Genomic DNA, 24,822 nt, shown 5'->3' with positions numbered 1-24,822 from the left:
GCAGCTATCAATAGTATATATTCTTCATTCATAAGGAGAAACCGAAATAAAGATATACGAGATAGACAGAGATATACAAAATGTAAACAAAGCAGCACTTGCTTACCATTTTCCAATTTTGCAGTATCACCTTACAAAAGACTTGATACTGGAAAACTTGTCAAGCATTGTTGAGACACCATTTACTCTCACATGATTTCCAGTGATGTCTATAGGAAATCAGTAAAATGTTTGTAGGAAACCAACAAGTTAACATTTCTACTTTGACAAAACATTCAACCAAAACTGCTAAAGAGATGCTACAAGCACACAACATGCAAAGGCTCAAAATCTGATGCAGCTTTGCTGAAACACACTGCTGAAAAAGTGGTGTAATAAATTCTTGGCACTTCTGACCCGATCTGTTCGTATCAAAATAACTGGTGCAAAAATAAACCATAAAGCTATTTTAACAATTTCACTGTCAACACCATTTGAAGAAATGGATGCTATGCAAGTAATGCACTAAAACACCAATGGTCCCAAAGATCCCAGTGACTCCTGACCTCTGACCCCTGAAGAGAGAGCAGCTGCCCTTACCATCCCTCATCATGACTAGAGAATAAACAGAGATGTTCATAGACAGTCTCACCTCACACACGCACAAAGTCCTTAAACAATACTTCAGCAGAGACTTAGAAGTATTAACACTAGTCTCTATTACAATGGTAAATTCAAGTATACAGTCATGCATGTGTCAAATGTATTTATGGAGTCAATATAAAACAAACAACTGTTTCAGAGCTTATGTGAAAGAAAATATGAAGATTTCATTTCCGTGGCGTCTGCAGCTCCAGAAAAGGAGCAAAGTTCAACCGACAACAACTATAGGCTAAACAATAAAATATACTCATAAAAAGTACATTTATTGATTAATATATTTCAAATATATTTCCTAAAATTATAGGAAGAAAATTACTCTGCCGTCTTAAAGGAACCGTTCTCTCAAAAATGAAAATCATTCCAAATTCATCATTTTCATAATCCAAAAAAACTGAAAAAAAAAATCATCATAAAAGTAGGCATACAACTTATGCACTATTTTATAAATCTTTAAAAGTCGTTTGACACTTTAAATGATGAACAAACCAACGTTTAAATCGTTATTTGTTAAAAATCTCCCCCGCTACTGTAGCTCTCAGTTTTCATTCACATCTACATAATTAAATATGATGTCAAATCGTGTTCTACACAGTTTAAAATCTGTTACACAAAATTAACCCGTCATATGGATTCAGATGACTTAGAATATTATGATGCTTTGTTGAGACTGCAGTCACTTCCATTGTATGGAAATAAGCAGCATGAACATTCTGCTAAACATCTTATTCGTATTCTACATAGGGCTGGACAATAATTCAATATCAATATATATTGCGATATCATCTTTTCCAGTAAAGGTGATATGATTTTTAAACACATTTCTGATATTTCCATATACATTAGTGTTTCCCATACACAGATTTTCCAAAAGGCTTTGACAGTTTGACTGAACATGAGCATTGCACATTTCAAAACGCAGCGCTGGTGTTTTAAATTAAAGTATCTCTGAAGGGAATCGACTGTCTTCGGAAAAGTTTTGATGGCATTTTCATTTTCTCCGATAAAGTAGCATTCATGAGTGCAGCGCTGGTTCATGTACAGCCGTTACCAAGGAAACCGCTGTTTCTGCCGCACCAAAAGCGCCTCCTGCTGGCAGAGAATGAGATTGTCTCCAGCAACATGTTTTTGTTGTTGCTCACTCTTTTTGTCTGTTTTCTGCAGCAACTCTGAGCACTTTTGATACTCTTTATCCTGGCTGAAGCACTTTTTTGTTTCAATCCATAAGAATGATCAGCCTATGTTACAGTTAAAGATATTAATATTAATAAGGTAAAGAGTCTGAGAGTCTTACAGTATGTTTTCTTTGACATTGATTTCACATCGCTTGTTTGTATGAAGGCTAAATCCAATCCAATCCATCCCTAGTTCTGTATAAGGAAGTAAGTCATATAGTGTCTGGAGTGAATATACTGTATGACGAAAGAACTTCCAATTTCTGGTGAACTCTTTAAATGTTCTGTACTTGATGACTTTTCTCTCACATTAAAACTGACGAGAGGTAATTAAGTAATTCTTAGAAAAATTGTAAGAAACCAAATAAACTTTCTGGTCGTTATCGCTTTTAAGTTTTAATTTTGGTTTGCTAAAGAATAAACATTCCAGAATTTCTTTTTTCTTCAACAAATTATTTATCGTTGCTCTAGCTTTGTTGTTTTTACAGCTATCATGGTTTTGACAGGCTGTTAGCATAAGCTGTTAACCATGTATTCTCTGTCACAGTCTAGTGGGATTTCATTACCGCTACATGTTTCTCCAAGAGTCAATGCTAAAGCCTGGAAGTGGCCAGCACAACGCTGGGGCTTATGGGGGAATCCTCTGGGATTTAAGCCTGACTGGAGGAAGGACAGGGCCACAGATCAGGCTCGGGTCTCTTGAGGTTGAGAGGGACAGACGCCAGCCGGACTCAAAGCTCTGACCCGTAACATCCTTCCGGAGCCAGGCTACAATCTGGACAAACTAGCTACAGGCGTGGTTTAAAAATCACACGGTTTGGTACCTGCAATGTCAGCAAACTGTTGAGTAAATAACGGATGTCACAAACGAGAAATGATATCAGTGGATGACGAGAGTGATGGACAAAGAGTTTTTTTACAGTCCTAATAAAAACAGGAAGGAGAAAGCACAAAGTCACACAAAAAAGACAATACTGTACATCAAGTTCACTACAGTCTCACGGGGAGATGTGTCAAGTATATGGAAATGACAGCAAATATATTATATATCTTAATGTAACACGGTCACAGAAGCAAAACATTTGCTTACAATATATAATAATAATAACATTCTATTCGATTTGCAGTTCTAGTCTCTCACAGTACCTGAGGGGTCTCAGTTTAAATTAAAGTGAGGCTCAAGTGTTTGCAGTATACGGTCCTCCAACGCCCCTTTCTCTGCATGTGGCCTGCGATTAGGGCACCGCCGATGGGGAACAGACACTTCAGATGTGAAGCCCAGCAACCAAACAAAGACCATCACAGGGAGGAAGTGGCATAATTAACCCTTTCAGGTCACGTTTTTTATTCTCACACAATACCCTCATACATTCTGTTCCCGCCACCGAGTCCGACAACTATAGACGAGCACTCGGTGCGCATTCCACACAGCATCTCTCACATCACAGTGTTTCATTTACATTTCAAGCAACTTGGAATATCTGGAATGCAAGATGTTCATGACAGCTAGACATAACACTTGGGGCAAGGACGTGATGTAGGGAAATATCAGACCCAAATGTAGGTCCATGAGCGAAGACGAAAGGCAGACAGTGAGTGCTCAGGATGTGAAGCGTCTTGGCTAGCCGGGCTGGTTTATAATAGCTCAGGGTGGTCTGTCGTGATTCCAGCATGCAAAAATGTCAATGGAGATGGGGAGAGACACACACAGACGCACTCCGCCTGGCTGAGCTGAGACGGATCGAGGATGCAGGCTATGAGAACAGACCTCACAATATGTCACTGCTGGGGTGAGGGACAAAAGAGACTCCCAACTCTCATCCGAGAGAGGGAATGAGGATTATTGCTGCCGTTTCTGACCATATGCGAGGAAAAAAGGCAAAACTCGCACATAAAAGAATCTCCTGACGCTCCAGCAGTCTTGGCTCTGGTTGATGTGGCGAGATCTTACATTTTTGTGGGCTGCACTTGTAGTTTGGACGGGCTCTGGAACAACATACCAGACACGGGGAGTTTTTGTTCCTGGAAATGTATCCCGTAAAAAGCTGCTAAAACCGACTCAGAACAGACTGAGCAGTTGAAACTTTCACTGTGACACACAATATGTATTTTAATTTCTTTAATGACTTCTGAAAGGCACATTGCTGCGATTATGCCTTTTGAAACCAGTTTCAGGAGATGTAAAAGATCTCTTTTACTGCAAAATTACAAACTGCTGACAAGATGATAAAATATGTTATTGTTATTGCCAATAACTGATAAATGGCCAATATTAAAATTCTCTATCATGTCAAAAACATTTTTTTTTTAAAATGATTTTTTTTTTATTGTTATTGTTTAGTATGGGTTAGGGTTTTATGTAAATTTTCGGAAACTTTAGGGGTGGAAAATTTTCTGTAAATTTTTGGTGGATTTTTTAAAGTATTTCTGGATTTTTTGCGAAATTGACTGGAAATTTTCCACCATTTTGCACCCCAAAGTACCAAATTAAAAATATGGAATGTTTCCGAAATTGACTGGAAATTTTCCACCATTTTGCACCCCAAAGTACAAATTAAATATTGATTCTGAGATTTGATTAAGATCTCTTTTACTGTAAAATCATACTGCAAAATTACGAATAGCTGACAAGACGATAACCTTAATGTTATTGCTAATAACCCCAAATGACCTATATTCAAATTCTATACAGTCAAAAAAAAAAAAAAATTCTAAAAATTAAAAATTATAAACACTAAAAGCCATGATTTTTAATGCAACACGTAACTAAAAACATTAATTTTTTATTGTTAAATGTGTTATTAAAGATATTGATTTTGTTATTTTGTGAAGTTATAACTTTTGTTTTTAAATGGTTTGACAACATTATAATGAAATAGCGGACAAGAAAATTCTGTTTCGCTGATAAAAACAAATTAAAAGTCTAAAATTAAAATAAATCTTTGTTTTTTTTGAAAAAATCATTCTACAAAATTGCTTGTAAAGGTGAAAATCTTTGTTATTCTTGACAACTGATAAATGTCTGATATTAAAATTTTTTTTAAATAAATGTAATGTAAAAAAAATACACACACACACACTGTGCACCCCAAGACTGACTCAGTGGACGGACTGAGGCTCTATAGCTTCCGCAGAACTTCTAGGAAGAGCAAATAATAACACCATGAACTGAACAAAACCAGAGGGAGGCCACAGGTCACAGGTTATGCTCATCTCTCCTTCCTCCAGGTGCTTCCTGAAAATTGGGTTCAATAATAAGCTCTAGACGTCACCATGCTGTCACCCTGACCAGGATGTTGATAAACTTTCCAAATGTGATGTAAACCAGCGTACGCCAGTCACGTGACAGGAAGCTAGTGCAGTCCATCCTATACACACTGATATTCATCACAGCATATACAAGCAACGGTGGACGCCAACTCTTTTTCATTTTCTCCATTCAAATTTCATGGAAGTATTTAATTAAAAGTTTAAACATTACAATTTTTTGTGAGTAAATGAACTACTTATATTACAATCTAAGTCATTGATTGCAAGTACAAGAAATGTGTCAACCCCTGAGGTTTTGAAGAAATGTCAGCTCAGCTGTTCCACACTGATGGATGTGGTCGGTGTACAGTATATTTAGCGCTCTTGGAAGTGGCAGCAGGTCTTTTGGGAATCGAGCTTGCATCAGTGTGCAAATAGGCCTGCAGCGGGAAGAGGAAGTTCCCTCAAGCCTCATTGAGCCTAAACTCAAACCACAGACTCTCCTGAGACTCAAAAGTCCTCAATGTAACATTGACGCAATGCCACAGATGAAGGGAAAGCATTCAACAATTACACGGAGCACACTAATGAGCATTAACTGAGCTTGTAATGCAGGAATTGATTATATAATTTTTTTTGTCTAACAACAGTTTAAAAGTATAAGGTCAGTAAGATTTTTTTTTTTTAATTAATCCTTTTATTCTGCAAGGATGCTTTACAGTGATAAAAAGTGACAGTAAAGACATTTATGTTACAAAACATAGGAAGCTTCTCTAAAAAAAAAAAAAAAAAAAAAAAATTACTTTCACAAAACGTTTAAACATTAAAGATTAGAGTATTGTCTATTATTATAGTTATTGTTACTAATTTTGATTTTTTGAGTGATTTCCAATTTCAATGTAATTTTAATATTAAAAATAAAAATCAAACTTAAACATTAAAACAAAAAAAAAAAAAAAAAAAATTTGAACACATGGATTTTCTTCACTTTTTGATGTAAAAAAACACACAGACACATCAATGCACTCACTGAACAACAAGTTAAAAGATAAAAAATGTAAGTTAAGGTGTTTATTATGGTGTTTATTAAATAAAGATCAAAAATCTGTGTAATGCCTAAAATTGTTATTATCTTCACCTGATAAACAACATTTAGGATATTTACCAACCCATAGTCTTACAATTTTTAGGCAGTCTTGTGATTATCGATAAGTGGGAAAAAAATGCAAAAATTAATAATTAAATAAAAAATTTGGTGACTATTATTATTCGTAAATTTACATATTTAACTATTTGCAACAGTTGAACATTGTTGTTTTGCATCATATTCCTCATTTTAATAAAGCAAGAGGACACTCAACGTTGTGCACTACTATGGATATTGTTATTATTCAACTGCAAAGAATGTTGTACACAACAACTGTATGTTACAATGTGCTATTGTACTGCTTTTGAAAAACCTGGCTCACTCAATTTGAATGGAGCTTTGGGTGCTGTGAATAAAGCACACACACACACACACACGCGTGCACCCTGCTGACTTTGCTGAACCTTCGTTAATATTCCAGTAGGCCACCATCATCCACATTCGCTTCCTGTGCTGCACAGGGACAGGACGGAGCAGCGCAGAGGGAAAGACCCCGAGCGTGCTGAGAAAGTGAGTGGGTTTGTCCCGAATAGAACCAGATGCCTGAAAGAGCTCCAGATGTGATTCAGCAACATCCCAGAAACAGACCCAGACGGAGCGACGTGATTCACGAATGTGCTCCTTCAGCGGGAGAGGAACCGTTAGATACAGGACAAACATTCAGGGGGAAGAAATAAAAATAAAGAAGTCTGGTTAATGCCAGGTTCCCTCTCTGGACTTCCGCCGGAGCGGTTCCTCTTTACTGTACTGTACAGAGTCGAGTACATCAATCAGAAAAGTACAGTCAGTTGAAGCTGGTTCTAATCCACAGTTCCAAATTGTGAAAAAATCCAGTTAAAACGAACTCTTAATATACTATAATATACTTTAGTACTTTAAATTGATAAAAAAAAAAACTGCAGTGCATTGTTCTCTATGTCATACTGTCTTAAGACATGACCTATGACCTTAAAGGCTGGTTATTTATACACATGCCTATGAAAAATGTGATTGGCTGTTTTAACTGTAAGGCGGGGCTAAAGTGTTACAATTTCTCCCATCCATTTTTATATAAGCATACCATCACGTCCATTTAAAATGTATCTTCCCATAGGGAAACTGGATTTGGATTTATGTTTTTCTCCCAGAATAAGTGTTGTATAATTTCAGTAAGAATGTCTTTGCACAAAACATTTGGTATATTTGACATATTATCAACCATTTACAGAGCAATGTAGCATTCAGTATGCTTATTGTTAACCAAAACTAAAAAAGCATGGTTTTTAGTAAAATAAAATAAAATCTAAATATTAGATGAAAACTTGAACTTAAAAAAGAACAGTGAAAAGAGAAAAACAGAACCGTCACCTTTTGGCAATTAAATAAACACTAAACTTACTGAAATTAAAACTGAAATAAAAAATTCAGAATATTCTAAATTAGAATATTATACTAATAAAAAATGACAAGCACATAAAAACTCCTAAAAATTAATTATAATGCAATCTGAAAACATCAAAAATGTAATTTAAAATTAATCAATTCTATAATAGCATATAAATAATATAGCAAAATTTATTTTTTTAAATGCATGAGCTACATTTGTAACGTCTCAGTATACAGCCCAAGTTCACAGTATCCCACAATGCAATGCGCTTGATCTTTCTGAGCTGACCTATTTGTAGAGTGAATTATTTGGATGCAATATCAGTTGAGATTTTTTGCGTCTCGTTCTCGACTTCCCGATTATTTGAATGAACTACAAAAAGAAATGATTTAACTATGTATTTACTTACTTACAAGCTTGTATTTTTAGGCTTTCATTCTTTTTAAAAAGTACAAATAACAGTACTGCTTCTCAGCTTCAGTCAGACATAACCTGTGTTTCACTAAGTTGATTCACTCCATGATTCAGACCTGAGTCTAAAGAGCGAATCAGTCTGATTCACCAGTTGATTCAGCTGATTCACTAAAAAGAATCATACATCGCACTGCAAAAAGTACGTTCACGTCATACTTTGTTAAGTACGTTTGTTTATCGAGTTGATTAAGGTGATTTAATGTAATGATTTGTTAATTGCAGTTTTGACTACTTTGTTAAGTACCGGTTACAGCATACATGACTAATCCATTATAAGAGATTAACAAACTCCTAACCACCCGCTGAGATGCTGCCTGCTGTGAACTTCCTGTGCGGGTCAGCAGAAGGGAAAGATGGGAGTGGGTGGATGATGATAATCCTAATTGAGAACCATTGCATCCACCTGTTGGTCACGCTAGGGGGCTTTTAACTGCTTTACCCATGTTTTGAGGGATTGGAGGTTGTTTATTAGTACTTTAAGAAATGCTGCATATCTTAGAGTTCCTAGCATTGAATAAAGGGCTTCATGTTGTTCTTCCTGTGGAGACGGACTTAGAAAGACTGCATCATCTATCAACAGGGGGGCTTCATGGGAAACTCTTTACAGTGACCTCCTGCTGTCCACTGAAACAAAATGGCTTTAAAACATTTAATCATAAAAGGAGTAAATTTCACAAATAATTTAAAAGAAACAAAGTAGCACATTGAATTAGATGTGAAATATTTTCTTTTTAAAATGTACTCTAAAAATGTTTTATTAAAAAATTTGAATAAGTGTACTAAAAATGTTTGTGTCAAAAACATTTTGCAATTAATTACAGAGAAACTGCACAAAATATTGAAGTACACCATAAAAAAATGATTTTTGAAAGCTGTACAGTAAACAAAGCAGATTACTGAAGTTTTTTTTAGGAGATAATGTTTTTTTTTTTTTTTTTGATTAATTTTTTTTTTTTTTTTTTTGTTACTTGCTGCTCCTTTGTGAAATTTACTAGCAATTTCTGATTGAAAATTGTTTCTACACCTTATTTTTTTTGCCTACAAAGACTGAAATAGCAGTTTCTTGTAAAATATACTCCAACAACCTTCGAAAAAAAAACATTTTTATAGTGTAAAAAGTGAGCGCTAGATTTACTCTTTAAAGGAAGAAATCTGAGAGCAATTGAGATCAAATGCACACTATGTACATTCTTTTTAAGAACCACTTGTTTGCCAATTTAACTTTGGTTTCAGGTTTCCCAGCCTTAGCTTGCCTCCAAAACAAAATCTCACCCTATTTTTTTCCCTTTTCCTGTGCGCTGTGCAACCATCAACAAAGGACTGTGTTGTGACTCAACAAAACAAACCTCCATCATTAGCCAAACACGAGCAGGAAGCAAACTGAGTCATACGGCCGTGTTATTAGATTTCCTTTCGCTTAATAAACCGCTTGCACTCTAGGGTCCTCACTCACGGTGGCATCTCTTCCAGGATGTTGCATAAACGTAGATGTGCAAACTGCTCAGAATGCACTGCCTTTGTGTGGCGGTGTGTGAATGGAGAGGCTATTGAGCTTTTGTAGAAACGAAGGACTGCCAGGCTTCACACAGAGCCGTGCGCACAAAAGCCTGTAATGACATCAGCTCAGCCTCATAAGTTTAGTCTGTTTAACATGACTTACAGGGTCTTAGTGCTCTCATTCACCTTCATGCTCTTCTGTTGATGATTTATGGAAAACATTAAAGGTTTCAAGATCACAACCAACATTCAGGGACAGTTTGAGACACAAAATGTGTTTATATTGGGGCATTTCTTCAACTTTAGGCACTTTCATGTCTCAAGGTTATTATAAATAAGAGATTTCAACTGCTTCATTTTTGCTGTATTGTAGCAGAATGGTCTTTTTTGCTTTTCTTGCCATTTGCAACCACAAATGTATTTTATGTTATGATTTTGTTGTCTTTACCATCTTAAACTCTGAAATCCATCATAAAAGTATATGAATATATAAAGCATAATCTAAACCAATAGGCCTAGGTAAATAAAGAATTTCAATATTTATTGCATGAAAATTAATTGTTATAAATAAATAAATAAAAATTGTCATTTCCACCCCACTGAATAATTTTGCTTCTAATAAATTTTATATAAAAGAGAAAATTATCTGGTAAGAGATTGAGATGAAATATGAAACAAAATAAAGAAAAATCAAGGTAAAAACTGTTTTTTCCATTCAATCAATATTTAATTTTGTCAAATTATGCAGAATTATTTTTTAAGTAATTTTCATTATAATCAGTGTTGTTATTTATAATTAAAATAGTATTTAAAATTTATTTGTGAATTTAATTAAGCCAAAGAAGAATAAAATAAAGCTATTCGTTTTTAAAAAAAAAAAAAAAGAAAAAAAAGGAAAAGAAAGACAATTAGGGATGTTGGCTTGGCAACTAAAAATTATTTAACAGATAACAGAAAAACAAAAAGTAATCAAAATTAAAAAAAAAAAAAAAATTCACTAAAACCGAAAACTGCAATGAAAACTAAAAATATAAAAATAAAAGAATTTGAAATAGTAATAAATACTATAGTAGTATATAAGTACTGTAATACTAATCACAATCCAGTGTTCACAACAGAATATTTGAGATGTGGTGGAAAGGACACAGTGGTGGGACCAAAGTAAACACAGTAAAAGAAACTCCCATTTACACTTCAAATATCTAAATTCTTCCAAATCAAGGATAGGAATGGGAATCTCATGGTCTCTTTCTCAGATCCTAAGCCATAGAACTATGCAAACTCCCCCACAATCCTTTGCAGATGACTCTTCCTCTGAAGTCAACTGCATGTCCTGGGACTGGTTTGTTTCACACAGTTCTATCATCACATGGAAGGAATCCTCCGACGGCTGTCCTGAGCCTGGCTAGCTTAAGAAATCCTGACTGTCAAAGATCTACAGGCTCATCTCATTTCCTGGAGGGGAAGGAATGCAGTCGGCACTCGATGAGTTTATCACAGCAGCAAAAAAACTAGACATGCCATATGGTTACTAAGGTGTTCAGAATCATTCGTGATCCAGCCTCACCTACAGAAGCTGTTAGTATAAGGTTCTTTTATGAATCTTTACATATCGCCTTTCCTAATAATGTGCTAGTTAGCAAATTTCACAATGAATGCAGCTAAAGTTTACAGTCTCTCAGAGAGCGGCTTGGAAGAGGGGGCGGGGTCAGCAGAGCTCATTTGCATTTAAAGGAACATGCAACAAAACAGCTTGCTGTAAACGGAGCTGATTTTGATAAGTTAAAAAGGGTGTTGTTTTGTTTATCTTAAATTTAGAATTTTGAACCAAATTTCTGTAATAGAATGTATTTGCATTTTAATTTGATATATGATGATTAATGTATAATTGTGGAAATGTGGGGAATTTGGTGACCACTTTAAAAAACATATAAAAAGTGTGTGGGTGTGTTTAAAATTGTAATACCTTTTAAAATCAAATATTAGTTGTTTAATTTTTTACGGCATAAAATAAAGCCTTCTTTCAAAATCTTAATTATTTCCAAACATTGTGTAGTATTTATATATATTTTTTTTATTTATATACATATGTGTGTGTGTTACAGTTCATGTGTATAATATAATGTAGCTATACATTAAAAATCGTATATTATAATATAAATATAAATATTTTAAAATCGAAAACTTATTTTAAGTTGTAATAATTTTCTGTAGTTTTTATTAAATAAATGCAGCCTATGCAGCTATATATATATTATGCACATTACTCTGATTATTAAAGATGAGTCATCGAACATTGTTTTCACGATTTTCATTGGATCAGGAGCAGTTGGATCAAGCAGCGGTGATCAAACAGCTGTCCTGACACACCTTGACGTCCCGGGACCGTGTTCAGGGGGAATGTGGGCTAATCCATGATTAGCTGAAACGTTCAAACTGCTGACCTAATCGCTGTTGTTTTCACATTGAGCCCGTCGTCCCACAAGGAAAAGACAAGACAAATCAGTGACCCTCGTAGATGAGAAGAACGTCTCCATCGGTCTCAATGACATGCTCACAGCGTCTTATTTAATCATGTAAAAGTAGAAAGATTAAATCAACGGGACGGCCTTGAGGGACTGAGGGGCATCTAATTAGCTCAATACACAGAGCTAAAGAGGCGATGCACATTGATTCAAGATCAAAACTGTGCAATCACTGTGTGTGCTTATTATTTTAATTAGCCCAGATACTCTTATCTATATTAGAATCAGGCTATAAGATCTTGAAGGCGACCTATAATTGGTCAGGAAACCTGTTATGACCACACTGCGGTCGTTCAGCACAGAGGCTCGCAGCCCAATTACGGGAGGGTCATCTGGGTCTGTGGAGGTAAGGAAGATGGTGGCCCTGCTGGCACACATTCAGAACAGAAGGAGGTCAATATGAAGTAGAGCAGAAGAAATAAGAGCATGTTGCAGAAATCCCTTCCAGCTCAAAGCAACAGCAACTCTTCAGGAACAAGTGCAAAACCGTACCGAACAACCGCCTCTCTGAGGACATGCTGCAAGATTTCTTTCAAACCTAAAAACAGTTTGACTTTTTATGTGCAGTATGCATCAAATGACTGGTTAATGGCAGTGTTATTTTAGTATCATTTAGCTATAAGTATAATTTTTATAAATATTTTAATTATTTTTAATTTTAGTTAAAGTTTTATTTATTTTTTATTGTGTGTGTTTGTCATTTGATATAGTTTTCATTATTTTTTATTTCAGGTTTAGTTATTTTAATGGCAACTCTAACTGAAATAAAATAAGTTTAAGTTACTAATTTAGGTATATGTATGTATGTACACACACACACACACACACACACACACACACACACACACATTATGGTTTTTATTTTAGTTAACTATAACAACCCTGGTTGATGGTCTAGCACACTTTCAGAGCAGCTTGTACAAAGGGTTTATAATGTTTATAAATAAAGCAATCCATTCCCTATCTTTAGTCAGCTTTCTTTGGCAGATATGTTCTCCTGACACTAATTACAGTCTGTATTTAGTATACAGGATATGCAACAGTTATCTAAGACACATGTTGACAACACACTTAATCTGCTCAAAATAACTCTAAAGCAGGGTTAAAATGATCTGTGATCACAGATTAATGAGCTCATTTTGTAAAATTGGAGTAAAAAGCAGTTCGGACTGTAAATCGTCATGGGCACGAACAATGAATATACATGACAAATAAAACCCAAACAAAACAAAACAAAACAAAACAATAAAATAAAAATGTTAAAAAGCAAACACTTTCAACATTCATAATAAGAAATCCTGCACCAAATCAGCACATTAGAATGATTTCTGAAGGATCATGTGACACATTTTAAAATACATTCATATATGCATTTTAATATAATTTAGGCATCCATTAACGTAAAAAAAAAAAAAAATAGTACAAGTTAGCTATAGTATAAACAAACATTTTAACTTTTGTGATAGTCTTTGAAGAATCAACATTAAATATGTACTAAAACTTGGTGTAATGCATTCATGTTTGTGTAAAATGTGTTTTTGGTCTTTGTAATTTCACATCAAACAAAACTCAGCTGACCTAGTGGCTTAATTAAATCTGTACACAAGTCCAAAAGTGCTCCCGTGGTGTGACTGGGTCTTACAGTCCTCACATGATCATGAGAAGCCATACATCAACCAGCTGTTGGTCTCTAATCATGTTGACCCAATTGATCGGTCTCAGTGAAAGGAGCCAGTGTGACAGAGAGGCATCATGAACAATGAGAACATTCTGCATCGAGCTGGAGACGACACATGTGAATCATAAACTGAACTTATGCTGCAGGTCACAGCAACAGGACGAGGATGTGCCCTCTTCCCACAATATGCCCCATACATATAAACAGCAGCTCCATTCAAGACTCAATGACACTCAAAGTCACAAGGACTGAGGTTTCCAGGAACTTTAAAAGGATTTTTTGATAGAGAGGCAATGACATTTATATTATAAACAGCAGCTCCATTCAAGACTTATGTAATGTATATGTAGATTTGTATGTGTGTGTGTGTGTGTGTGTGTGTGTGTGTGTGTGTGTATATGTATAACAACAATTAAAACATGAAACAAAACAAACATAAAATCAAATCAATAATGGCAAATGCTAAAAGTGAATTTAGGCACTGCAACATTACAGTGTACAGTATAAAATTGGATATTCATTTTGAGATTCGCAAATGATTATATTTAACAATGTTATAAAATTAGTAGTGTTTTTAAAGATGAACTGAGCATAAGATTTTGACAAATGTGATCTAAAAATAGTTTTTAGTTAAAATAGTTAAAAAAAATAGATGTAAATATAGGACCAAGCATGCACAATAAAATATCTGATATACAGTAGGACAAAATATATACAATATTTGTTGATATATTGTGTATATTTTGATTGTGCATCCCTAGTACTTGATATTAAAAGCACTTGTAGCATAATTGAACTAAAACACATATAAGCCTCTTTCAAATAGCCTAAATATAAGCTGCACAGTGTCCACTGAATGTTTTATGCCGATATTTTTTATAAGAATGATAATAAAAGCTCTTATATGATGATAGGTCTCTTACTTGTTAAATGCAGTCTTGTAGAGATGGTTTCAGTGGTCATGGACAAATATAGCCGCAGTGACCTCTCATAACCATTTTACACAAGCAAAAGCCTCTAGTGCACTGAACAAAACAATAAAGTAACTTAAAAAGCATCACAGGATGGAGCTTAAAAAAACAAAAACATCAGTCCGTACTCCAGCGAGTCATTGCGCAAGATACTTTATTGATTGAACCATTAAGGTTAGCACACCCAAACAACATTGGCTCGAATGTGCTTTGTGTTTCGCCAGACAGTAAAAGGCCTCAAATGAAACTGGAGATTGGAAGTGAAAGTTCAGGAGATGTAATGAAATTAATAACTTCTGTCCAGGCGCTGGAATGCATTGGTTCGCTCTCAGTGGTGGTTGGAAAGGAAGGTGACACAGTAGACTTGAGTCAGGAATGATGAATAATATTTAGTCGGTTGGCTACAATCTGCTCCGTATTTGTTAGATGTATAATCGGAATCTGAAAACTGCACAAAAATGACACCGATAACCTCCATTATGAACTTCATTTTTGATTGAGCACAAAGAAAATAGACTTTTTTTAATGCAAAACCTACTGGCGCTTTTGTGGCCTTGACCTTTCAAACGACCATTCACAGAGTGACTGGATGGGTCTGCGTCCAAAGTGCAAGGTCTTTGAGGGTTGCCAGATATACTGGCAGGAATAGAATTGCTCCAGATGACAGGGGTGGATAATTGTACAGGGTGTGGATGCATGAATGCCATGTGAAGAGTCAGTGTGTGAATCTAGCCATGCAGAGGTAATGCGCAGCATGCAGGAACAAGTGAAGAAAGTAGATTGTATTAAATGTTTTAGATGAGAAACATCCTGGGATCTTACATAACAGCTTTTACCTCCATACAAAGGCCCTTAATACAGTGCTTGTGTCCAGGATGCTAATCAAGGCTTGAACCACTCTCAAATTTTTACAAATTATTTAAGTTAATAATATTTTATACAATAATTTAATCAGCAAGGATGCATTAAATTAATCAAAGGTGACAGAAAAGATTTCCATAAAAATGTATATATATATATATATATATATATATATATTTATTTATTTAACTTTTTATTCATCAAAGAATCCAAAAAATGTATCAAGGTTATAATAATAAAATAATAAAATATTAAACAGCACAACTGTTTTCATTGATAATAATCAGAAATGTTTCTTGAGTATCAAATCAGCATATTAGAATGATTTCGCAGTATTCACTCAGTGTTTGTGTCCTAATTGCTCCTTTGGGCAATGTAAGTCCCCTCGCTCACCCAAAGCATTAATGTATGTTTGTGCTCAGATACGACTGACATCTCAAACTCTGTGGCTTCTTGAGAAGATTTAACAATCTAGTTTCTTCATAAACATTAGAAAGTTCCTGAAAATCCCAGAAGAGATTGCGGAGCCCTGACTCAGACAGCCAGATGGCATCCATTATGGTGCTGCTTCCCAGTCTGGAAGTCTTTGATTAGGAGCAGGGATTATATATGCCGCCCTCTCAAACACACACACTCTCACTCCGACACATTTACTCACACGCACGCTCACGTGGGGAGTAACTGGAGCTGGTGCTGAGGAGGGGATGTGGGTGTAAAGGAATGCTGGTTTATTTGTCTAACCTCTGGATCTCGGTGCTTACCACAGTCACAGCTAGAGTCAGTGCGTGGGACATTCGGAATTCTTTAGATCCCATGTTCCACCATAACGCTGGAGCAGCGTACCTCCTTCTTCTCGGAATATATTGTCAAGAGATCCATCAGATGGGAAAGGAATTTTCTCAACAATTTACATTTATATTGTATCAAGCCGCTCTGCTTTAGAAATATCAGCAAATGTACTTATTTAAAATTGACTATTTAATATTAATATATATATATATTTATATTATCTATATATATATATATATATATATATATATAAAAAATATTTAAGATTTTTTATATTCATATATCTTATATATTTTTCTTTTAATTTTCTTATATTTGTTTTCTATTTTTATTTTAAGTTTTTATTTATCAAGGATGCACTAAATTGTAAACAATAACTTATATTTTGAATTTGAATAAATGCTGTTCTTCTGAATCTTGAGATAAAATTATTACAGTTTCCACAAAAAAATATTAAGCAGCGCAACTGTTTTTAACATTGATGATAATACATTGATGACTGTTTTTACTTTTTACGTTTTAACAAAATAAATGCAGCATTGGTGAGCAAAAAAAAAAAAAAAAAAAATCCTTAGCATATAAATTTTAATTTCATATTTAGAGCCAAGACAAGGAAGCATTATTTTGAGCATTAACTCAAAGAAAAAAAAAAGGAAACAAGAATGAAGAAATGCTGTGCATGATTCAACCTTAAGTGCCCATGTAATCACAGCCAAAAAACTACTCTGAGCCCCAGAGAGGAACATCAGGACATTAGTGCATGGGATATGAGCCACGCTGAGTGTATCATGGAAAATCAATGACTGCTGGGCATTGGATAGCTGGCCAAACATCCCTCTCACGCTCAGTCAGCTGACATGGTGGAAACTACAACCAACATCACATCCACAGAAGGTCTTTCGATGAACAGATTTGGTGATGTAAATCCTGACCATAAAGTCAGTCATTAAGCCAAGTGTTCAGCACCAGAGTAATGAAAGTGAGTGAAAAGTGAAAGTGAAGTGATGCAACATCTAATCGGCAGTTCTCACAGGTAATTAGGGGAAAATCAATGACTCAAGCAACAAATTGCAGACTAATTACCCATTTAGTAGAGGTTTTATCCCAAGTTAATGTCCCACTTTAATTAAAAATCTGTCATGATGTATTCACCCTCACATTGATCAAGTATTATGTAGACAAGATTTGCGCACAATAGCAGTGAATTAAGTGAACAATCATTCAAACCTGCGAACTTTCAGTTCTCAGACCAGATTTGAGCCTTACGAACAGCTTTTCAAAACGCACGGGTAAATAATCATTATAATCAGTAAATCAGAAACAATTCTGTTCAAATTGCATGCATTTTTCAGCTTCACTAGGATTGGCACATAATGAATTCATAGTGTCTATTCCATGGCACAGACTCACAGATCAACTGAATCATTCACGAAAATTAAATGGAGTAAACAACAGAATAGTAGATAACTGAAGACTTGCAACTGGAAATATATAAAAGCTATGTAATATCTCATTTGCAACATGACATTATTTAATTACAGCGACTAATATCACCCAACTAACTCAATGTAAACCTCTCATCACCACAAACGTATCGTGGAAAACTGATATTTCAGCTTACCGAAAGCGGGGTGAATCTTTGATACAGTCTTCAAAATCCACCGTCATCCTGGACGATTTATTTCCAAAGATTAAAACTGAAATTTCATCGCCGTCAGTAAACAAGAGTGTAAACGCGTACTACAGCCTCTTCACTCCACAGGCAGAGAGTGAATCCACGGAGCTCAAGACTCGCTCCTAATGCTACAGTAAGGGACTGTCCGCAGTTTCTCTACTCTCACTGAAACGTTTAAAACCGTGAACTGCTACCGTCAGACCTTAGACCGTGAGTGTTGTCTTTTTTATGTTTAGTCATTTTTGAAAATCAAATCAAATCACATCAAATGAATTATATATATATATATATAATATATATATTATATATATATATATATATATATATATATAAATAAAATAAAATGAAACAAAACGAAATAAAATAAAATGACAAAATGATAATATAAAATAAAGAAATGAAATAAAAGATATTAGATATAAGACAAAATAAAATAAAATAATGAAGTGAAAGCTAAATAAAATAAAATGACAAAATTATAAAATTAAATTAAAATTAAATTAAAAACGAGATATAGAATAAAGAATAAAATTAAATAATGAAATTAAATGTAATTGAAATGAATTAAAATATAATAAAATAAAAATGAAATCTAAAATAAAATAATAAAAAAAAAATTGTTGACATTTTCGCATAAGGACTTTTTACCAGACTAAACTCAAACAACTTCAGTATATTTTAGTGTTCATGCAGTGTAAATTTCATGCAACCTCTGATCTGTGAAGTCTTTTTTTTTTAGGTCAATAAATTTTGGATTTATCCCATACGGAGCCCCGCACATTCAGGAAAAAAATAGTAGGCTAAATCATGCGCACGATTTACTAATTTGTTCCCTCAATGTACTAAAACGTGCACATGATTACTATTGCGTTCCCTCGATTTACTTATTCGTTCCCTCGATTTATAAATTGTGCGCACGATTTACTAATTCGTTCGTAAATTGAGGGAACGCAATAGTAATCGTGTGCACGTTTTTTAGTACATTGAGGGAACAAATTTATAAATCGTGCGCACAATTTTTTTTTTTTTTTTTGCATGTCATGTGCAGGGCTCCGTAATCCCATATAAATAGTGTAACATTTCAACATTATCAAATTGAGAATACATCTTTTATCAATTTTTTTTTAATTATTATTTTTATTTTATTTTTTATTTTTTGCAGTTTGCATTGCATATACTGTATTTAGAATGTGTTTTTAATAAAAATCCGATCAAAGTCTAATGAAAACTCAATCAAGATGTCAAAGATCAACACTGCTTCTGGTTAATAACACTAAGAAAATCTTATAATTGTATATGTGCATGTGTGTGTTTATGACAGAAATAAAGGAAAGTAACAGGAAAAAATACATTTATAATACACAAATATAAGGAAAGTGTTTGTGTGATTAGATTTTTGAGATGATCCCTAAATCTATTCAGCTTCAACACACCTCCTTGTCAATCTTATATTTGCATTCAATAAAGGCTAGTCATTTGTGAAAGGTCATGTGCTATTTTACATGTTATATAATGATTTTATTTTCATAGATTACATGTAATTCATGTATTTAAAGTCTGTAAATGTGCAAAGTGATTTGACAATAGGCAATTGTGTGGAATTAGATGCAGACTGTAAAAATAAACCTTGAAGTGCATTGAGGAATGTTTTCATGTTATGCTTTTAAAGTTTGAACGTTTACATATATATACACATACAGTAAGTCATTTTTTTCATCCTACAAGAATGTTTAGACTATGAATTCTCCTCCTTCCGCTCTTTCAGGAAATCTTACTGCAGCATGGAAGATATCTTTCAACATATGTTTTAACTTGGCAGCTTCTCTCTTTCCTGTCTTGTTTAAAATGTTTCCAGTTCATATTCAGCTCTGGAAAGCAGCACCAATTCACATAAAATGTCTGGACAACAGCTGGGTATATTAGCATCTTGCTGACCACCGGCACATAAACTGAGGACGTGATGATCAGCTGACCTTGAAAAACCTGCAATGCTCATTGTCATCTTTAGCACAAACCACAGGTTTAATGTAACAGAACTGAGTTGCTAGATTGTTCCTCCTGGGTCAAAACTGCTGAATCAGTCACAAATACATTTCTAGAGGGCTTGTAATATTCCCCAAGAGTGAATATAAAGCGAATAAGAGTCTCAGTGGAAATATAAACATTAGCCAGCCATATTTCATCACTAGACAATCTGGTATAAACAAAGACAAGGCAATTATATTGGTTTCATTGATCGAAAAAAGCACAGAATTTAAGGACCGGTTGAGCGTCATTAATATTACATCAGATTTACACTTAGGCATTATCCAGAGCAAATCTAAATGCAAAAATTGCATTCCAAATATACATTTTATCAGTTTATGCATTAGCCTACCTGGGAATTGAACCCATGACCTTGAATGCACAGTATGTACTTTTTAATTTGTTCAGGCATTTTAGGTGCGTTTACACTTGTAATTTGTTTTTTATTTGTTTTTCCCAGCAATCACAGAATATTACCCTGTTGCCCTTTGTTTATATTTTGGGAACCAAAGAAGAGACGTCCTGGGAATGTTAGAAGAATGTTCTCCAAACTTACAGGGAACCTCTATTTATGTAAAGAAAACTTTACTAAACTAGAACGTTAGAACGTCTGTTCAGTAACGTTCTGGGAACCAGAAACTTTAGCTGGGATTATGGTGTGGACCAAAAAAAGACATTGGCTCTCTTAGCATTCACACTGTCATTGTTAACACTGGACCTAAAGATATACAAAAGGCATGAGGATATGGTCACAACCTGATCGGACAACTTTTATGGAGTGTATTTTTATGACTTATATTTTGTTAAATTAAATGCTGTGTTCTGGGTTAAATGCGCTTGTTGCATGTGTGTACATATGATGGTACTTGTACCAGCTTAGAACTACTAAAAAGCTTATAAAATGTGTAAAGGATTCAAAACAGCTGCATGAATTTCACAGAGGAGACGGTGGTTCTGATGCCTCTAATGGGCAACATATTGTACCTCCCATGACAAGAAGAACCTGGTTTGCTTACGCATTCTGTCCTTTTTAGGGTTGTACTGTATCTTGTGACATCATATCCTGTTTTTGATTCATGTTGCATTCATACTGTAATTCAGTTGAACTACGCCGTAGTTTGTTTAGAAGCAGACTGAGACCGGATCGCAACATTCACACTTATTCAAATGAACCGCACTAACAGAGCAACTGCGCAAGAGTCCCACCGAACCAAACCTGCCAAGTGTGAACACACCCTTAATCTACTATGAAAACAGATTCAGTGTGTTACTGTCAGAAGGTCTGAGTTCTCTACAGAATCTAAGCCCGTCTGATTTCTGCCCTGGAGTTGGCAGAATAAACTAACACAACTACAGTTCCTGTACTGACTGAAATCTGGAAGTGTTCGTAGATCTCACAGAGAAACCTGATACTAAGAGGGATTTGCATTCTGGCAGGCTGTGATAAGTGCCACAGCAAAGATGCAAACATCTGTGGAGGATTTTGTGCAAAACAATGCTGCCTATCAAGTTACAGTGGACAGAACTGAGTTGTCTAATTCAAAATCGTAACTCAGAACAAAACATGATGTTTATTATGATATTATGTTCTTATGAGGCCATATACAGTATATTGAATGTATTTTTTTATGTTTTTGGAAGAAGTCCCATATGCTCATTAAGCATACACACACACACACCTTACTAATTGAATAAATGCATATCCTGGAGTAGATACTAAATCTGAAATAATCACAATTGAGCTCCTTAATTAATTGGCATATTTGGCATGGGCTCTTCATAATGATCTCTGTTGTTCTTTGTAATCCACAAGGTCATTCATGAGTAGATGGCCAGCATTTAGATAAATGAACATGTCAATTGTTCTAATGGCATTTTATGGTAAGAACCAAATTAGAGCATTTCAACAGCCTGCATTTCCTTTTTGAAGCCAAAAATAGAGGGCATTATTAATTCACAGGAAATGGGGCAGCCTGGGGGAGGGACAGGCCCGCGGATTTTTCTCCGGGCCTTTATAGAAAGCTATTGTTCAGTCTTGTCCCACACAGGGAAAGCCATGCACATAAATTGGAATGATGTCATTCCCTTTTTTTTTTTTTCGCACTTGAGATGTCAGAATAGTCCTGGACCGTCTGTGACAATTTGTTTGGGGTGGGCTAGAAAGTTAAGTCACATTGTTATTGCTCATACTAAGATTTAGAACAAATGCATAGCTCAAAGTCTTAATCATCCCAGCATAATTCATCACTGAGCATTTGTGCTACAGACAGAATGTTGCAGAATGATGCACAGACAAACACCACACTGAAACACTTCACTTTTATTTAAGATAACAAATAAATAAACAAATATTTATTATTTATTTATGATTTTTTTTTTCATTTTTTTGGGCACACTTAAAATGCATGAATGTCCAGAAAAAAATATCTAAACATCCTTAAAACAAGTTAAAATTAACCTTAAAATCAAAACTGCATAAAGTACCTCTATTAAGTTTTTCAACATTGTGTTTTCTTGTTCTAAGCGTAAATCTAAATCTTTTTGAGGTATACATGCATATATACATACATAAATAAATCTGTTAAAGGGTAAATTTGATTGCATAGTCAAATCCATAAGCAATCATCCAGAGATTCACTCAATGCAACAATAAAGAAGATTAGATCATTTACTAATTCTGATTAAAATGTACAGCCCTATGTTTTCAGAAACATTTCCCATTATTAAAGCTTACATAACAGCCCAGATAAGCCTATTGTATTGTCTTTTAAAATGACATTTTTGGACCTTTTACCTATATTTTGAAAGAATAGTTTGAGAAGAGATGGGAAGTGACAGTAGAGGAGAAAGGGGAACGGGATCATGAAGGACCTCAGGCCGGGACTTGAACTCGCGTCGACCGAAATGCTGCTGCTCCGACATGGTGTTGTCATTTGAGTGACTCAGGCCGGCTTCAGTCACTCAAAACATTCATGTGACTAAACAGCAAGTTCTCCATTTCAGCATGACTGAAAAGCTGATTTTGGGCCTCGGGACACCAGCAGTGATGGAATCAGCCGCTGTGAGATCATGAGGACACCAGAGCACATGTGTCTGTATCTGCTCTCAGCCTGCAGCTGCGTCTCGCATGCCAAACCTCCTCTACTCTGTTACGGGTGTTAAAATTAGAGCATTTTCAAATCCAGCGAGACTTCCCATTCTCCTGTCTCTCTTCCCCAGAGCTTTCTCCCCGACTTTAACAGATCAAAGCTGGATTTTTTTTTTTTTGGTGGCTGTTGAGTCAGCAGTCTAAATTAGTAATGAAGAAAGGCAGAGAAGAGAGAGAGAGAGAGAGAGAGAGAGAGAGAGAGAGAGAGATTTACAAGAAGTATTTCATCTTTTCCATTGAAGTTGTTCCATTATTTTTGCTGGCATTCCATAAAGAATTCTATAAAGAACAAGATCTTAAAATCTCATTAATTGGGCAGATCATTCAGAATAAACCGTTCAGAATAAAGGAAATTCTAATAGCTCATGTCTTCCACCTGTGCATAAGATAGATAGATAGATAGATAGATAGATAGATAGATAGATAGATAGATAGATAGATAGATAGATAGATAGATAGATAGATAGATAGATAGATAGATAGATAGATAGATAGATAGATAGATAGATAGATAGATAGATAGATAGCAGACAGACAGACAGACAGACAGACAGACAGACAGATAGATAGATAGATAGATAGATAGATAGATAGCAGACAGACAGACAGACAGACAGACAGACGTTGAGGGATTGAGATAGAAACTCAGATAGATAGATAGATAGATAGATAGATAGATAGATAGATAGATAGATAGATAGATAGATAGATAGATAGATAGATAGATAGATATAGCAGACAGACAGACAGACAGACAGACAGATAGACAGATAGGTAGGTAGATAGATAGATAGATAGATAGATAGATAGATAGATAGATAGATAGATAGATAGATAGATAGATAGATAGATAGATAGCAGACAGACAGACAGACAGACAGACAGACAGACAGATAGATAGATAGATAGATAGATAGATAGATAGATAGATAGATAGATAGATAGATAGCAGTTAGACAGACAGACAGACAGACAGATAGACAGATAGGTAGATAGATAGATAGATAGATAGATAGATAGATAGATAGATAGATAGATAGATAGATAGATAGATAGATAGATAGATAGATAGCAGACAGACAGACAGACAGACAGACAGATAGACAGATAGGTAGATAGATAGATAGATAGATAGATAGATAGATAGATAGATAGATAGATAGATAGATAGACAGACAGACAGACAGACAGACAGACAGACAGATAGACAGATAGACAGATAGATAGATAGATAGATAGATAGATAGATAGATAGATAGATAGATAGATAGATAGATAGATAGATAGCAGACAGACAGACAGACAGACAGACAGACAGACAGACAGTTTGATAGACAAACAATAGACAGACAGATAGTTGGTTGGTTGATAGATAGATAGATAGATAGATAGATAGATAGATAGATAGATAGATAGATAGATAGATAGATAGAAGTCAATATAGGCCAAAGCAGAACAGTAGAGCACATGAGCAGCTGTACTGTCGCTGTGTCCTGTCAGCTCAGATTTTGGCTGTTCTTGTCTCATCTCAGGCACATGTGCTGCAGCAGTGTGGATTGGGGGATTTGCTGCGAGAGATGTGAGTCTCAGGGAGAATGACCTA

The 24,822-nt window shown here is 34.9% G+C and overlaps 1 protein-coding gene across 1 annotated transcript in view; it reads right to left on the bottom strand.

The window, feature by feature from the left end:
- acap3a (ArfGAP with coiled-coil, ankyrin repeat and PH domains 3a) overlaps positions 1-18,170 on the bottom strand; it is a 65,097-nt gene extending 46,927 nt beyond the window's left edge. The window contains exon 1 of the mRNA XM_042750092.1: positions 17,993-18,170. Within this exon, the coding sequence (XP_042606026.1) occupies positions 17,993-18,039 (47 nt within the window). The 5' untranslated portion in view covers positions 18,040-18,170. The remainder of the gene's footprint in view (positions 1-17,992) is intronic.
- Positions 18,171-24,822: the final 6,652 nt, after the last annotated feature.

Source organism: Cyprinus carpio, chromosome B23, assembly GCF_018340385.1.
Source record: "Cyprinus carpio isolate SPL01 chromosome B23, ASM1834038v1, whole genome shotgun sequence".
Classification (NCBI taxonomy): Eukaryota; Metazoa; Chordata; class Actinopteri; order Cypriniformes; family Cyprinidae; genus Cyprinus; species Cyprinus carpio.
This window is presented reverse-complemented; position numbering and strand designations above follow the sequence as displayed.